Below are 18,025 nucleotides of genomic sequence, written 5' to 3'. Positions count from 1 at the left end.
CAGCACCATTTGAGTTTTCATGTTATGACCTATGTCATATTTGTGGAAAAAGAAATTTTAAGTGTCACAGAACTGCAGCTGGCAAAAGAAAGCTGCTTCATAATTCATTGTCATGATGACAGGACCAAATCCTGCTTATGCTACACAACTCCTGTGGGAGATGCTCATCCAAGAGCAAAGTTGGCTCATAAGCAGCATAGAAGAGTTTTTGAATTTTGCTGACTAGTGCTAAGCACCCAGTTGCAGTTCACAGAGTTGTAGGGCAAATTAATTACATTCTGCATCAGTAAGTTGGAATACTTGGAAAAAAGCATCTGCAGGACCAATGTGCAAATGGATGGAGAGAGGGGCTATTAAAATGAACTTCACGGGAAGCACCATGAAGGTTTCCATAATATTGCTGAAGATTTTCTGAATAGTTCATATGAACAACCTCCATTACTGAGACATTCATAACTCTGAGGTTCTACTGTACTACAGAGGAAATAGTGAAACTGACCATGAACCTGCAGAGATTTCACCCTGTTGCTGTATGGGGCCTATTACACAAAGTGTATTCAAATGCACAAAGCAAAGAAGCAGAAAAACATTTTTTTGTCTCATCTTAGTTAGTTATCAAAAGTGGTATTTGTAGCAATATCATGTCAATATTTTTAAGTGATTTGTTTTAAAATGTTTCTTTGGTCAGGAAAACAAACTACATTTGTTAAAATTATCAAATGAGAGAGAAAAAGCAAAATAATTCAATGAGGGATCTGGAAATAATCATAGAATCGTATGACTGGAACTTCTCAAGAGATTATCTAGTCCATCCCCTGCACTCATGGCAGGACTAAGTATTATCTAGAGACCATCCCTGACAAGTGTTTGTATAACTTGCTCTTAAAAATCTCCAGTGATGGAGATTCCAAAACCTCCCTAGGCAATTTATTCCAGTGCTTAACTACCCTGACAGTTAGGAAGTTTTTTCTAATGTCCAACTTAAACCACCCTTGCTGCAATTTAAGCCTATTGCTTCTTGTCCTATCCTCTGAGGTTAAGAACAAATTTTCCCCTCTTCCCTGTAACAACCTTTTATGTACTTGAAAACTGTTATCATGTCCCCTCTCAGTCTTCTCTTTTCCAGACTAATCACACACGTTTTTTTCAATATTCCCTCATAGGTCATGTTTTCTAGACCTTTAATCATTTTTGTTGCTCTTCTCTGGACTTTCTCCAATTAGTCCACATCTTTCCTGAAATGTGGCACCCAGAACCGGACACAATACTCCAGTTGAGGCCTAATCAGTGCAGAGCAGAACAGAAGAATTATTTCTTGTGTCTTGCTTACAATACTCCTGCTAATACATCCCAGAATGATGTTTGCTTTTTTTACAACAGTATTACACTGTTGATTCATATTTAGCTTGTGATCTACTATGACCCCTAGATTCCTTTCTGCAGTACTCCTTCTTAGGCAGTCATTTCCCATTTTGTATGTGTGCAACTGATTGTTCCTTCCTAAGTGGAGTACTTTGCATTTGTCCTTATTGAATTTCATCCTATTTACTTCAGATCATTTCTCCAGTTTTTCCAGATCATTTTGAATTTTAATCCTATATTCCAAAGCACTTGCAACCCTTCCCAGTTTGGTATTGTCTGCAAAGTTTGTAAGTGTACTCTCTATGCCAGTGGTTCTCAACCAGGGGAATGTGTACTGCAGGGGATACGCAGAAGTCTTCCAGGTGGTACATCATCTTATCTGCATATTTGCCTAGTTTTACAACAGGCTACACGAAAAGCACAAGTGAAGTCAGTACAAACTAAAATGTAATTTAGACAAATAAGAAAGTAAGCAATTTTTCAGTATAGTGTGCTGTGACACTTTTGTATTTTTATGTCTGATTTTGTAAGTAAGTAGTTTTTAAGTGAGGTGAAACTTGGGGTACACAAGACTAATCAGACTCCTGAAAGGGGTACAGTAGTCTGGAAAGGTTGAGAACCACTGCTCTACACCATCATCCAAATCATTGATGAAGATATTGAACAGAACATGATCCAGAACTGATCCCTGCAGGACACTTGATTTGCCCTTCCAGCTTGTCTACTCTCTGGGAATGGTTTTTCAAACAGTTATGCACCCTCCCTACAGGAGCTCCATCTAGGTTGTATTTCCTAATTTCTTTATGAGAAGGCCATGTGAGATAGTATCAAAAATCTTGCTAAAGTCAAGATATACCAATCAGCCACTTCTCTCCTATTCACAAGACTTGTTACTCTGTCAAAGAAAGCTGTTAGGTTGGTTTGATATGATTTGTTCTTGAGAAATCCATGCTGACTGTTACTTATCACCTTATTATCTTCTAAGTCAGACCTGCACAACTCGTAAAGCGACGAAGCCCATATTACTCCAAAGAAAGCAGCTGAGGGCTGAAACCCCTCCGGCCCTGAAGAACCCACCCCCAGCACCACTGAAACACCCCCCCCAAGCACCGCCTGCCCAGCGAAAACATCCTCCCCCCCAGCGCCGCCTGCCCTGCGGAAACAAACCCTCCTTCCCCAGCGCCACCCCACCGAAAAAGCAGTATTGAACCTTGGTAATATGTTATAGCGAGCCCTTAAGGTACTATAATTAAGGTAAAAGAAAAATATCTTTTTGGAAGAAGTAAAATAAGATCTTCCCCCCACTTTGTAATCAATTGTCCTGTTGAATGAAAGAGGAATGAATGAGGAAAGTGTGGAAGGCAGGCACCTCCAGACAGCTGCAACCCTTGGAGAGGGGATGGGAGCCAGACCAGATGAGTAGAATAGGTCAGCCACCAACTTGTAGCTCGTCTCCTCCCCCAGCTCGCCTCCTCAGCTTCCCCTCCCCCTGCCACTGGCTCACCCACCCCCTCCCCCCCCCACTGCCTGCCCACTCGCCTCTTCAGCCCCCCACCCCCGCGGCTCACCTTCCCTCCCCCCCCCCCCCGCCACCGCTCGCTCGCCTCCTCAGCCCTCCTCCCCAGACGCCGGCTCACCCGCCCCCCCGCCACTGCCCACTTGCTCACCTCCTCAGCCCTCCTCCCCGGCCACCAGCTCACCTTCCCCCCCGCCAGTGCTGGCCCACTCGCCGCTTCAGACTCCCACTCCCCCGGCACACCTGCTCCCCCACTCGTCTTCTCAGCGCCTCCCCCCCCTCCGGCTCACATACTCACCCCCGGCCACTGCCCGCCCGCTTGCCTCCTCAGCCCCGTCCCTCACTTGCCGCTTGCCTACTCACCCTCCCCGCCCCCCCATGGACCGTATGTTGTGCAGGCCTGTTCTAAGTGTTTGCAAACTGACTGCTTAATTATTTGCTCCATTATATTTTCTGGGTACTGAAGTTAAACTGACTGGTCTGTAATTCCCCAAATTGTCCTTATTTCCCTTTTTTTATAGATTGGCACTATATTTGCCCTTTTCCAATCCTCTGGAATCTCTCCTGTCTTCATGATGATGATTATCTAACGGACAGTGAATATTATTTGAAGAAAGATATCACTTTAAATCCTTGGAATTATTCCCGTATATATGGAGTGTTGGGAATAAAATGTTTGCTAGAACATTAATGACTGTTTCATCACTTTAATGTTACCCTGGAAATTTTTATGCAAAAATATCCCAAACAGATAAAAGGGGATATATACTTAGGAATCTTAAGGCAGCATGAAGACTTCATTTTGTATATAATTTGTTCCTTAGAACATCAGGCAGGCAACTGATTCAAGCTCCAAATGGAAAGCTATGGAGAGGGCTGTGACTGAATATTAAATCATCTTTTCCTTAGCTGAGTTGCTATGGTGATGGCAATGCTGCACAGCTTAATGTGCTGTTTCTATTGCTGCAACAGCTTTGCTGGCGCATATGGGTTATCTATGCACACATGCCATGTACAGCTCTCTAGTGAAACACACAAGAGGAACACATTTTCTAGTGGGATGGAGGACTGAATTTCTATTTCTGTGGTTAGGTGTAAGGTTGCAGTCTTGCACTTTCAATGGGGACTCTGATGTCACTGCAAGAGGTGGATGTCTGGGACATTTCCTGATGTGTTTCTGCCTGGCTGTCTATGAATGTATATTTCAATAAATGCACTTGTGCAATATTTTCCAAGGATATTTCATCCAAGGATTTCAAAGTACTTTATAAATACAGCAAAGAATCCTGTGGCACCTTATAGACTAACAGACGTTTTGGAGCATGAGCTTTCGTGGGTGAATACCCACTTCCTCAGATGCATGTAATGGAAATATCCAGGGGCAGGTATATATATGTGAGCTAGCAAGCAAGCTAGAGATAACGAGGTCAGTTCAATCAGGGAGGATGAGGCCCTGTTCTAGCAGTTGAGGTGTGAAAACCAAGAGAGGAGAAACTGGTTCTGTAATTGGCAAGCCATTCACAGTCTTTGTTCAATCCTGAGCTGATGGTGTCAAATTTGCAGATGAACTGAAGCTCAGCAGTTTCTCTTTGAAGTCTGGTCCTGAAGTTTTTTTGCTGCAGGATGGCCACCTTAAGGTCTGCTATAGTGTGGCCAGGGAGGTTGAAGTGCTCTCCTACAGGTTTTTGTATATTGCCATTCCTAATGTCTGATTTGTGTCCATTTATCCTTTTCCGTAGAGACTGTCCAGTTTGGCCGATGTACATAGCAGAGGGGCATTGCTGGCATATGATGGCGTATATTACATTGGTGGATGTGCAGGTGAATGAACCAGTGATGGTGTGGCTGATCTGGTTAGGTCCTGTGATGGTGTTGCTGGTGTAGATATGTGGGCAGAGTTGGCATCGAGGTTTGTTGCATGGATTGGTTCCTGAGCTAGAGTTATTATGGTGTGGTGTGCAGTTACTGGTGAGAATATGTTTCAGGTTGGCAGGTTGTCTGTGGGCAAGGATTGGCCTGCCACCCAAGGCCTGTGAAAGTGTGGGATCATCAAGGATCTACAACCCATCCTGGACAATGATCCCACACTTTCACAGGCCTTGGGTGGCAGGCCAATCCTTGCCCACAGACAACCTGCCAACCTGAAACATATTCTCACCAGTAACTGCACACCACACCATAATAACTCTAGCTCAGGAACCAATCCATGCAACAAACCTCGATGCCAACTCTGCCCACATATCTACACCAGCAACACCATCACAGGACCTAACCAGATCAGCCACACCATCACTGGTTCATTCACCTGCACATCCACCAATGTAATATACGCCATCATATGCCAGCAATGCCCCTCTGCTATGTACATCGGCCAAACTGGACAGTCTCTACGGAAAAGGATAAATGGACACAAATCAGACATTAGGAATGGCAATATACAAAAACCTGTAGGAGAGCACTTCAACCTCCCTGGCCACACTATAGCAGACCTTAAGGTGGCCATCCTGCAGCAAAAAAACTTCAGGACCAGACTTCAAAGAGAAACTGCTGAGCTTCAGTTCATCTGCAAATTTGACACCATCAGCTCAGGATTGAACAAAGACTGTGAATGGCTTGCCAATTACAGAACCAGTTTCTCCTCTCTTGGTTTTCACACCTCAACTGCTAGAACAGGGCCTCATCCTCCCTGATTGAACTGACCTCGTTATCTCTAGCTTGCTTGCTAGCTCACATATATATACCTGCCCCTGGATATTTCCATTACATGCATCTGAGGAAGTGGGTATTCACCCACGAAAGCTCATGCTCCAAAACGTCTGTTAGTCTATAAGGTGCCACAGGATTCTTTGCTGCTTTTACAGATCCAGACTAACACGGCTACCCTCTGATACTTTATAAATACAATGACTCCCTCACATCTGTGATTTACAGAGCTGAGCTGAAAGAGAATACTGGCAATGTCAGGCACGGGCTGGCTTGATTTTAACTGGCAGAGCACAGTTTGGAGCAATGAAGAAGATGTGGATCTAATCCCACTATTTGGTTAATAAATTAGTAATCTAATTGTTTCTGTATTTAACAGCTAGCCGAACAACTTCTATTGGTGCAAAGTAGAAGGTACGTTTGCTCCTGCAGGTTTTGAGAAGCACATCACCTTTCACTCTGATGCCTATATGGTTCCCAGAGCACAACAAAAGGATTGATTTCTGAACAGCTATTTTAAAACACTCATTGTTATTTAATATTTATACTACAGCAGCACTCAGAAATCCCAATCAGAATTGGTGTCCCATTGTATTGGGCACAGTCTAAGAAGGGATCTCTGATCCTGTATGCAGACCAGCCTCAACAGACAGCTCCCTAGGCAGAGGCTCCAGAGCTTCCTCCCCTGCGTAGATCGTAAGAGTGAAACTCCGATCCTAGAAAAACTGTTACTCAGTCGAGTAGTCCCGCTCAGCTGAGTAAAGCTGGGGCCTGGGGCAACTGACATGAAGCATGGAGGAGAGACAGAACACAACAATTTTAGGTACCGTTCAATGTGTTGCTTAAAGATGAAGTGGCAACTCCCCCCTCCTGCCCCTTGGCTGCCTTCCTAGCGGCAAACGGGGGGCCGGGAAATGGTAACTCACTCCGGCCTTCCTTTCCTGCAGCTACTGCCGGGAGAGGCGCCTGCTGCCAACCACCCACCGGAGGCTGCCGGTGTCGGCGCTGACTCTCCCAGCCCAGAGGCCGCGCTGGCCTGGCTCCGCAGGGGCGGCGGGGGGCAGCGCTTCCAGGCGCCAGACCGGCAGGGCGGCACCTGGCCGGCAATGGCAGAGCCCGGGGTGTCGCTCCCTGGGCTCGCTGACAGGCGGAGCCGCCGGGGCAGGACACGAGCCCAGCCCACGGGCTGCACGGGAGCGCCCCGGGCAGCAGGGAGCGAGCCAGCCCGTCAGGCGGCTGCAGAGCCTGGCTGCGGCGGCTGCACCACGTGTCGGGGCGGGGGAGCAGCGGGCTGGGCTGGGCTGGGCTCTGCACTCCTGGCGGAGCGGAGAGCGGCGCGTCCCTGCGGAAGCCCCTGCTCAGCGCCTCTCCTGTCCGCTCTCTCTCAGCCAGGTGCCCCGGGCCGCGCCCGACTGAGGCGGGATGGGACCGCTCCGCGAGGGCAGCAAGGTGAGCAGGGCCGGCGAGGCGGCCCCAGAGCCCTTTGGCCGCAGGTGGCGAGTCCCGGGAGACGGACCGCGGGTGACAGGAGTACAGGTGCGGGGGGAGACGGGCTGGCGGGACAGGGATTGGATGGGGGGGGTCAGAGGAGGGGGGATCGGGGGTCAGAGGAGGGGGGATCGGGACTGGCAGGAGGATGCGATTGGCGAGGAGGGGAAATCAGGGCTGACAGGGGCTCTGAGGAGGGGGGGTCGAGGCTGGCGAGGGGCCAGGACCGGCAGGGGGCTCTGAGGCTGGTAGTCAGGGCTAGCAGGGGGCTCTGAGGAGGGGGATTGGGGCTGGTCATGGTGGCTCTGAGGCTGGTAGTCAGGGCTAGCAGTGGGCACTGAGGAGGGGGATTGGGGCTGGTCATGGTGGCTCTGAGGCTGGGTGGTCAGGGCTAGGAGGGGGCTTTGAGGAGGGGGGATTGGGGCTGATGGGAGCATCGGGGCTGGCAGGAGCTCTGAGGAGGGGGGAATCAATGCTGGCAGGGGTGTTGGCCCTGGCAGGGGCTCTGAGGAGGAGGGATCGGGGCTGACAGGGGACGGCTAGTTGGCCCTGAGTCGGGAGTAGCGCTGGAGAGATGGTATCCAGGCCCTTGATTCCATCAGCAAAGGCCAGACAGGTGGGATTCATTTGTGGCCACCTTCCACCACACCTGCCGGGTGCAGAGAGCAGGAGGAGGAGAAATGACTGCTACCATTACTGGGTGAAAGGGGCTGAGTCATAGAATCGCAAAAGTGTAGCACTGGAAGGGACTTCAGTAGGTCATCTTGGCCAGTCCTCTGCATTCAAGGGAGGACTAAGTAATAAGTAGATTGTTCCTGACACGTTTGTCTAACCTGTTCTTAAAAACCTCCAATATCAGACATTCCACAACCTCCCTAAGCAATTTATTCCCCTGATTACTACCCTGATAGTTAAAGCAGCAAAGAATCCTGTGGCACCTTATAGACTAACAGACGTCTGATAGTCTATAAGGTGCCACAGGATTCTTTGCTGCTTTTACAGATCCAGACTAACATGGCTACCCCTCTGATACTTGATACCCTGATAGGCAGTTTTTCCTTATGTCCAGCCTAAATCTCCTTTGCTGCAATTTAAGCCTGTTGCTTCTTGTCCTGTCCACAGAGGTTAAGAACAATTTTTCACCGTCCTCTTTGTAACAACCTTTTATGCATTTGAAAATTGTTATTGTGTCCCCCCCTCTGTTGTGTCTGAAAAGACACATGCATCTGTCATCTCTCGCTGAGCCTTCCCCATCTCCATCAATATATGTGTAAGGAGAGGAGCTCAAATGTGAGTTGGGTTATTCCTGGGGTACTTGGGATGATGGGTGCTTATGTGGAAGAGGTTACACAGGGGCATTTGTGGGGGAGTTGTGTGGAAGAGGTTAGTCCTGGGGCATTTAGGAGGGAGGTTGTGGGTGGGAGTTTACTCCTGGTGTTTGGAAGGATGTTGATGATTGGGAGTTACACAGCAAGAAATGGTACTTATGTAGATCATATCTTGTTATGTCCACCTTGTTTATTTTTGAGTAGGAGCAGAAACTGCAGCAGGAGAAGGAGATCTCCCGCAGCCGCATTCCCCGCCTGCTCCTTCGACCTTATGTATCCCAGCAGCAACAGCAGAAAGTGTCCCCAGCCTCTGAGTCACCCTTCTCAGAGGAGGAGAGTAGAGAGTTCAACCCCCGTAGCTCTTCTGGAGGCTCAGCAAGGACCATCAGCAGCAACAGCTTCTGTTCAGGTACCAGCACCAGACACACAGTGGTTGTATAGAAACAGAGATGTCTGGCCTGATTTTCCTCTCATTTAACCCCAGAATTAATTAAGAATAACTCTGTTGATATATGTGAAGTTTGTGGTAATGATTGGAGAATCAGATCCTGTGTGTGTAACGTGTTTGGAGAGTAATAATATGTTGGCATGCAATTGTTTTTCTTTATATGCTTCGTATAGTCACTGATGGGGATAGTGAGTACATGTAATTTATTTGTTTATTATTATTTATTCATATGGTGTCTTAGGCATGCATAATGCTTTTCAGAAAAAAGTAAAAATTGATTTCCACTGAAATCCAGTATCTGTTTTTTTCATATATGTCTGCAAGTGACACCAGATGTTTCCATTTCAAATTCTAAAGGCTTTTCTTTCCTATCCATTGCTAAAAAGTTGGCATCTTTATTGCAACAGAACTGTTTATTAGGGATACATTTCGATGAAGAAAGAGTCTTAAAAACTGTGGTAATTGTGTAGAGAATGTGGACAAACCTGAATCCAAAGGAACTAAATATGTAAAGTAGGAGAGCTAGTTGCCACAGGGGATTGCAGACCTGGGTCATGTACTGTGGTTGATTTTGTTTACATAGAACTCCACACTGATTTCATGTAGTGTTCTGTGTGTCGATCAGTAGCAGAATATAAACCAATGTGGCAAGTTAGAAAAATGGTGGCTGCAATCTTTAGTGTTAAAATGAAATTAACATTGTTTGAAAGTTCAACCTTCTTCCAAAGAAATGTAAAGATGCTGCATTGACTACTGGAAAATATTTAGTTACACATGCAGCATACAGGACATAGGTCCTGTGGAAAGTGCAATGGCTCAGTGATGTATCAGATGGCAGAAATAAACTATAATTCTTGAACTACAGTACATGGGAGGTCTTTTACTAAGACTGACTTTTGTGAGACTTTTTAAAATACATAACTAATTACTCTTTATGACATAGAAAAATTTAAACCCAATATTGAATATTACGCAATTGCTTCTATAAGAATCTAGCATACGTTCAGATCCTATCCTGCAAAACTTATGTACATACTTAATTTTGTGCATTGTAAATAGTCCTATTGATTCTGTGGGAGTACTCATAGTGTGTAAAGTAATGTACGAGCAAATATTTTTGCAGAATCAGGGACTATTTCTTTTAATACCTTGGTACACACTATGCAGGTGCTCATTTTGAAGACTTTTTTCGGGGGGGGGGAGAAGGGAGAGTTAATTTTAGTGCTTAATCTTTCATATAGAATTTGTCCTTAATATTTCCAGCTAATCACAATATCTTAGTTATTACAGGTATTTTGTTATTCTTAAATTGTCAGAGTAAGTTCCTGAATTTCCTTTTTTTGCCCATTCACAAAATTGCCAAATCTCAAGTTGCAATTATTTTTTCCAAGTGACGCTAGAATAGAATAATTTCTAATGGGCTTTCTGATTTTTCCCTCCAAAACTGGATCTAAATTATTTTGTATTGTTTTCCCTAAATAGTAGTAAAATAGTTAAAATACATGCAAAAATAGCTAACTTTCTTAGATAATGAATAATATTTTCAATATCGACCCATGGTTATAGTATTGCATCCTTATCTCTGATATATTTCAGAGCTTAATGCAATGATCTGTTAGATTATTGTTTAATGAATAAAGGGCATTATTTAAAAAGCAGTCAGGGTGGAAAAAAGACTTCCTCCTTATCCATCCATGACTTTTGAACAGTTCCATCTTATGTTTTTTTAATTTGTAAGTTTATATATTTCCTAACATATTACTGTACACAGGATATAGAAGTTGCCTAAAGGAATCTTCCACAGAAATTATTTTTAAAATGGTGCCTTTTAGAATTACATTTTTTAAATACACCTCTACTTCGATATAACGCTTTCCTTGGGAGCCAAAAAATCTTTGTACCACGTTATAGGTGAAACTGTTATATTGAACTTGCTTTGATCCACCGGAGTGCGCAGCCCTGCCCCCCTAGAGCACTGCTTTACCGTGTTATATCCAAATTCGTGTTATATCGGGAGGTGTTATATCGAGGTAGCGGTGTATATCCAAAATTTGTCCGTTCTTCACTAGTGTCAGAACCTTTGCCCGTGTCCCAACAGTCTCTCACTGTGACTATTGCAACGTCCTCTTTTCTGGTCTCCCTTATTTTCATCTCTGATTTTTGAAGTCCATCCAATGTACTAAGACCAAAATTATTTGCTGCTGCTCCAGCTATATAAATTCTCTCTTTGAATGCCCATAATAGCTTCCTACCTCCTTCGATGTATATATATATCTATAATCCACTGTTTTGGCATTTCTAAAGCACCAATTACAATAATATTCAGAAGTACAATATTCAGGCTCTTTCGCATCAAGGCCCTGCACAATTTTTAATGTCTGCATCCTGTCTCTAATCATCTCTTATTCACTCCATTTGCCCTGTGCTAGTTCATCCTGATGCTCATTGTTTTTTCCTACTCGTAGCTTTATGCCTTTTTTCATGCCACCTCTTTGGTTTGCCTGGAACATCCTCTCCAACATTGTGCACTACACAATTTCACTTGTCAGAGGCCTCCTCAATACTTGCTGCTTTCAGTTAAAAACTTATCACTGACCACCAGCCTGGCCTTGCCTAACTGTCATCCAATTTTAAAGCATGTATTCTTTAAAAAGAGGAACGTACAACATGCCTGCATAACATGACAGTAAATGCACCTTGAGATTGGTCACTCCTGTCTCCCTTGGCCTCTGGTACCTCCCTTTGTTTATGGTATCCCTTGCCATGTTGTGTTCAGTTTGGACTGTAAGGACCTTACAACAGGGACCTGTCATCTTTTTGGTTTAAAAGTGATATACGCAGCTATACTGGTTAAGCTTACCAAATAATAACTTTGGAAAAGGTTGACAGGTCATCAGGAGGCCAACATTCTGGTGATGAAAAAAGCCTGTGAGCATTAGAGTGAAAGATCTAGAACCCTCCCCTCCCATAACCACCATTACACACACGAGAATCCAAAATGAAAATATTACCTAACTGTGTAAATAGCAACTGCAAGTGAATAAGACCTGGAATAATTCCTTTCCCTTCACCCCTTCCCTTGAAAAGTCTCTGCCTGCCCGCCCTTCTCTTATCATTGACACTGCGCTCTTCTAGTATGGAAAGCCCTTTTTAAAAATATAGAATCCGCTCTCCTCCCTAGCGCACTGTGCATATGGCTCTGCTGTTTGTATCCCCAGAGCTTCTGAGCCTGTTAAAGTTTCTTGTTTGCCTGCACGCCCTGATGCATACCAGAAGGCTTCAAGTTCTTCCCCCTCTGTAACTGACAGGAGCAGAATCTTCTGGGGCCTGCTAATGTTGTTTCAGGCAGGCAGTGGGCAGAAAATAAAAGGGTTCAGGACCCCTGTGAACACTAATAGTGCTGCAATCATGGAGGCAGGCAGGCAGCCGGGAAGGAAATACCACTCAACAGTGCAAAGAAGACACTTAATTTTGCTCCGTAAACTCTGCACTGGGAGAGGGGTATTAATATTTGCTGAGCTCAGATTTAAGGTTTGGGAATCGTTTCCCCCGTTCATTTCTAGAAGACTCCTTATTAGAGAACTTAATATATGTTTATGCAACTTATCGCATATTTAACAGTATTGGTATAATGTACTCATTCAATTTGTGGTAGGAGCCCTTTCCAAATTCACACAAAGATATAGTGTATGGGTATTAACATACCTATCTATTAAATTCTTGATAAAAACAGATTTTGAAGCATAGACTTCTTCTGTCCCACGTATTTTAGATATTCTTTCTGAAAACAAGTCAGGCAACTTACATTTGTATAGCAATATTTAAAGTATGTAATCTGTATTAAACAAGTTTGCATGGCTTCAATAGGTGCTGCTTGTCAGCTGACAGTGAAGCACTTCTCTTCCCCCCCACTCCCCCTTTGATTTGGATGTCAGCCATAGGATTCAAATGTCAAGCTGTGAAAATAATTCTACCAGCAACATAAGCTGGTTATATTGCTATTGAATATTTCCTCAGTTATGCATGTTTTCCTCATAAATTACACTTTTGCCATTAACTACACAGCAGGCTAACCTTGTCAAGCGGGAGAAAGGTGTACATTTTAAACCCATAGACAAGAAATCCTGTTTATGGCCCCTTTCTACAGCTGCTCCAAAGGAAAATTATGGTTTCCTAAAGACTTCTTTAGGAATTCCAGCTAATGAATCTACGTGCCAATCCATCTGACAATCTGACCTAGCAGAGACCACAGATCGGCAGAGACCAATCAGTTGGACCTTGAGCATGTCGGCAAGACCCACCAACCAGACATTTGGGAAAGAATTCTCTGTAGTAACTCAGCCCTTCCCATCTAGTGTCCTATCGCCAGCCATTGGAAATATTTGCTACTAACAGTCACAGGTGGGCCACATGCCAGTGTAGGCAATCTCATCATCACAAATTTATCAAGGGCCGTCTTGAAGCCATTTTAGGTTTTTTTATTTCCCCTGTAGCACCTCTTGGAAGGCTGTTCCAGAACTTCACTCCACTGACAGTTGGAAACTTTTGTCTAATTTCAAGCCCAAACTTCTTGTTGGCTAGTTTATGTCCATTTGTTCTTGTGTCAACATTAACGCTTAAATAAATGTAAATAACTTAAATAAACTTAAACATTGCACTTAAACTTAAATAACTCCTCTCCCTCCCTTGTATTTATCCCTCTGATGTATTTATACAGAGCAATCATGTCTCCGCTCAGCCTTCTTTTGGTTGGGCTAAACAAGCCAAGCTCCTTGAGTCTCCACTCATAGGGTAGGATTTCCATTCCTCTGATCATTCCAGTAGCCCTTCTCTGCACCTGCTCCAGTTTGAATTAATCTTTCTTAAATGTGGGAGACTAGAATTAAACACAGTATTCCAGATGAGTTCTCAACAGTGCCTTGTATAACGGTAATAACACTTCCCTATCTCTACTGGAAATATCTTGCCTGATGCATCTTAGGATCACATTAGTTTTTTTCACAGCCACATCACATTGGCAGCTCATAGTCATCCTGTGATCAACTGGTACATCCAGGTCTTAGAATCATATAATCATAGAAGATTAGGGTTGGAAGAGACCTCAGGAGGTAATCTAGTCCAACCCCCTGCTCAAAGCAGGACCGACACCAATTAAATCATTCCAGCTAGGGCTTTGTCAAGACAGGCCTTAAAACCCTTTAAGGATGGAGATTCCGCCACCTTCCTAGGTAACCCATTCCAGTGCTTCACCACCATCCCAGCAAAATAGTGTTTCCTAATATCCAACTTAGACCTCCCCCACTGCAACTTGAGATCATTGCTCCTTGTTCTGTCATCTGCCACCACTGAGAACAGCTGAGCTCCATCCTCTTTGGAACCTCCCCTTCAGGTAGTTGAAGGCTGCTATCAAATCCCCCCCTCCCCATTGTTCTCTTCTGGAGACTAAACAATCCCAGTTCCCTCAGCCTCTCCTCATAAGTCATGTGCCCCAGCCCCCTGATCATTTTTGTTGCCCTCCGCTGGACTCTCTCCAGTTTGTCCACATTCTTTCTGTAGTGGGGGCCCCAAAACTGGACACACTATTCCAGATGTGGCCTCACCAGTGCTGAATAGAGGGGAATAATCACTTCCCTCGATCTGCTGACAGTGCTCCTACTAATGCAGCCCAATATGTCGTTAGCCTTCCTGGCAACAAGGGCACACCGCTGACTCATATCCAGCTTCTCATCCACTGTTATCCCCAGGTCCTTTTCTGCAAAATTGTTGCTTAGCCAGTCAGTCCCCAACCTGTAGCGGTGCATGGGATTCTTCCATCCTAAATGCAGGACTCTGCACTTGTCCTTGTTGAACCTCATCAAATTTGTTTTGGCCCAATCCTCCAATTTGTCTAGGTCGCTCTGGAGTCTATCCCTACCCTCCAGCATATTTATCTCTCCCCCCACCTTAGTGTTATCTGTGAACTTGCTGAAGGTGCAATCTATCCCATCATCCAGATCATTAATAAAGATGTGGAACAAAACCAGCCCCAGGACCGACCCCTGGGGCACTCTACTTGATACCGGCTGCCAACTAGATATTGAGCAGTTGATCACTACCCATTGAGTCCGACAATCTAGCCAGCTTTCTATCTATCTTATAGTCCATTCATCCAATCCATACTTTTTTAACTTGCTGGCAAGAATACTGTGGGAGACCGTATCAAAAGCTTTGCTTAAAGTCAACATATATCACATCCACTACTTTATTCTCCTTTGTCTCTTCCAACTGATACTTCCCCAAGTTATAGCAAAAAAATTTTATGTTAGTCCTTAAGTGCACGTCCTGGCACTTTGCACTATTAAATGTCATCACATTTCTATTACTCCGGTTTTTTAAGATCATCCAGCTCTTCTTGTATGATATTCCGGTTCTCCTCCATACCTCACAACTTTGTGTCATCCACAGATTTTATTAGCACAGTCCCATTTTTTGTACCAAGTTCATTAATAAAAATGTTAAATAAGACTGGTCCCAAGACTGATCCTTGAGGAACTCCGCTAGTAACTTTCCTCCAGCCTGACTGTTCATCTTTCAGCATGACCCATTGTAGTCTCCTCTTTAACCAGTTCCATATCCACCTTATATTCTTATATTAATCCCCATCTTCTTCAATTATTTCCCATGTGGAACTGTATCAAATACTTTACTGAAATCCAGGTAGATTAGATTTGTAGCATTTCCTTTGTCTAAAAAGCTAGTTATCTTCTCAAAGAAAGAGAGCGAGTTGGTCTGGCACAAGCTACCTTTTGTAAAACCATGTTGTGATTTATCCCAGTTACCACTTACCTCTATTTCCTTAACTACTTTCTCTTTCAAAATTTGTTTCAAGGGGAGTTACTTATGGATTGAACGGAATGTTTGGCCTAGAGTAACTAAATTCCATAGTCTGTTTAGTCTGCCTTTTTAATAGTGAGACAGGGTGGGTGAGGTAATACCTTTTATTGGACGAACCTGTGTTGGTGAAAGAGACAAGCTTTAACTCCACCCTCAGTGTCTTACAAAGTAGAAAGCAGAGTCATTCACTGGAATTCCCAAAGAAGGCGAGCCTCATTTTCCTTCTCTCTCTCACCAGTAGAAGTTGGTCTGATGAAAAATATTACCTTATCCACCATGGCTTGCTAATATCCTGGGATCAACAGGGCTACAACTACACTGCAAACAGTTTTTAATAGCTAGTCAGTTTAGAGGAGGAGGATGACATCCTTTTCATTTTTCATTTTCTGAATAGCTCATCCTTTTAATCAGCATTTTAATGCTGATGTTTTTTCTTCTCAGTCTTTGTATTCATCTTTGTTTAAGACTCTTAACCTATTGACTTACAGGAAACAATGCAGAAATAGTTGGTTAGCTGAGATGCTTTAGCCTTAAGGAAGTACATGTGTTTTAATAATCAGTTGTAGTAAAGGGCTGTTTGAGCTAGAGAAGCTGTTTTTTTTCAAATGCAAAGTACTCTTCTGGGCTTCTATTCTCACCTGCAATATCTCCTTGTTAATAAGTATACATAGTACAACTAGTCATCTAGGAGTTAGATGACAACCAGTGGTTACAACAGGTGCACCTTTGTTACTCATTTAGAAAATTCTGGCCAAGATTTTCCAAAACAGAGTTCAGAGCCTAAGTTTAGGCCTTTGTTTTTGAAAATCTTGGCCTCTGTGTTCACTATGTTTACACTGTAAATTCACTGTGCCTGCAGCAGAAAGTTCTCTATTATCATATCCTGTTCACATTACTCACATGCATAGTCCACTTTAGACTATTTTGCCGATTGTTCCAGTTATTGGTTGATACTTGAAGTGAGTTCAGGAATAGTGCTTGTGTGAGTAAAGCAAACAGGATTTAGCCATCCACATATATTTATTTAAATCAGTTTGAATAAGCTATGTTTATTACTAGCTGCAACTAACTGACGCTGAGGATCTGTACAGGTTTATAGAAGAGACATCGTCATTCACTGTATGCAGTTAACATGCTGTACCTTCAGTCATGGCTGAAATAATTTCTCAGTGGAACAATGAGGTAGCTTGTGTACTGGGAAAGCTACCCAGAGTAGAGCATTGTTAAACTATACGCTTACCTGTATAGTTTTGAGGAGAAAAAAAGAGAAAATTGGATCATTTTAATGGGTCAACAATGCAGAGACCAGATGTAAGGTTATTATAATTTGCTTCCTTATATGTTACAATCCCCCTATCTTTATATCTGTTTTCATCAGAAGGAATGTTTTGTTAACATATTCCTCTGACTCCTAGTTTATATTTTCTTTTATTGACATTTATTGCATCAGATAAATGTGTTTTAAATTGCCCCCACATTTGATATCGAAAGCATTTTCACCGTCCTTCTTTATTCCGTTTGCTTGAACTGTATCAGCTGAAATAGAGTCCTTCTCAAGCTGTGCGAGTTTGTTTGTGAGACCCATTGCTGTAGATGTTCTACCTGGCATAGCTGTGTGGGCACCTTGATCTTCATTTTCTAAATACATAGGGCCAAATTCTGCTTTTATATACACACTTGTGGCTCTTATTCAAGGGCAGCATTTGGTCCTTTGTGTCCATTTTTCAATGCTCTTTACTTGGAGGATCTCCTGCTCGGGCATGGGAATGATTTGGGAATTTAGTTAGCTTACTGGTTAGCGTTTATATTTTTATGGAGAGAGGTTTTAAATGTGGAGGTTAAAAAAGTTTATATGTACGCAAGTGCAGACTCCTGTCTGCTTCTCTCTCTCTCTCTCCGCCATTGCCTCCTACAAAATGACTGCCCTTGTACCACTGCACCATACAACTGCTTGGGAAGCCAAGACATTTGACCTTCTGAATGTCCCTGTCACCTGCTCTACATATCAGTCAGCACTGTGAGCTCTAAAAGCTTGAGCTAGAGCCTACTGAAGTCAGTGGAAAGGTTCCTATTGACTTCAGTGCATTTTGGATTACACCCTAAGAAACAAGCACCTAGCATCTTCCCCCTTCTGGAGTTCAGGTTTGTCCCCTCTGTGTATGACTTACCAGTAATTCAATGTTAAGAAGCTCTGTGTTTGTATCTTTCATTAAAAATACTTAATACAAGATATTTTGTTTTAAAATGGTTTTAATGCAAATATGTATTGCATTAAATGGTGTCATGTGTATCAACAAGCATTGCAAG

The 18,025-nt window shown here is 43.7% G+C and overlaps 1 protein-coding gene and 1 long non-coding RNA gene across 4 annotated transcripts in view; one reads left to right on the top strand and one right to left on the bottom strand.

Annotated features, from left to right (window-relative positions):
- Positions 1-6,596, bottom strand: part of LOC127045465 (uncharacterized) — a 28,520-nt gene extending 21,924 nt beyond the window's left edge. Inside the window, exon 1 of the long non-coding RNA XR_007772739.1 lies at positions 6,409-6,596. This is a non-coding gene — a long non-coding RNA (uncharacterized LOC127045465). The remainder of the gene's footprint in view (positions 1-6,408) is intronic.
- A 300-nt stretch (positions 6,597-6,896) lies between these two features.
- The window catches only part of SYBU (syntabulin), a 63,441-nt gene continuing 52,312 nt past the window's right edge, over positions 6,897-18,025 (top strand). For 2 of the 3 annotated variants that reach the window (XM_050940882.1, XM_050940881.1), the window contains exons 1-2: positions 6,897-7,030; positions 8,602-8,806. In XM_050940882.1, the coding sequence (XP_050796839.1) occupies positions 7,004-7,030; positions 8,602-8,806 (232 nt within the window). In that variant the 5' untranslated portion in view covers positions 6,897-7,003. Of the gene's footprint in view, positions 7,118-8,601; positions 8,807-18,025 lie in introns of all 3 variants that reach the window. The other variant, XM_050940879.1, reaches the window with a different exon arrangement.

The sequence above is a fragment of the Gopherus flavomarginatus genome, chromosome 2 (genome assembly GCF_025201925.1).
Source record: "Gopherus flavomarginatus isolate rGopFla2 chromosome 2, rGopFla2.mat.asm, whole genome shotgun sequence".
NCBI classification, from domain to species: domain Eukaryota; kingdom Metazoa; phylum Chordata; order Testudines; family Testudinidae; genus Gopherus; species Gopherus flavomarginatus.
Note: the sequence above shows the minus strand (reverse complement) of the source record. Positions and strands in the feature narration are given on the sequence as shown.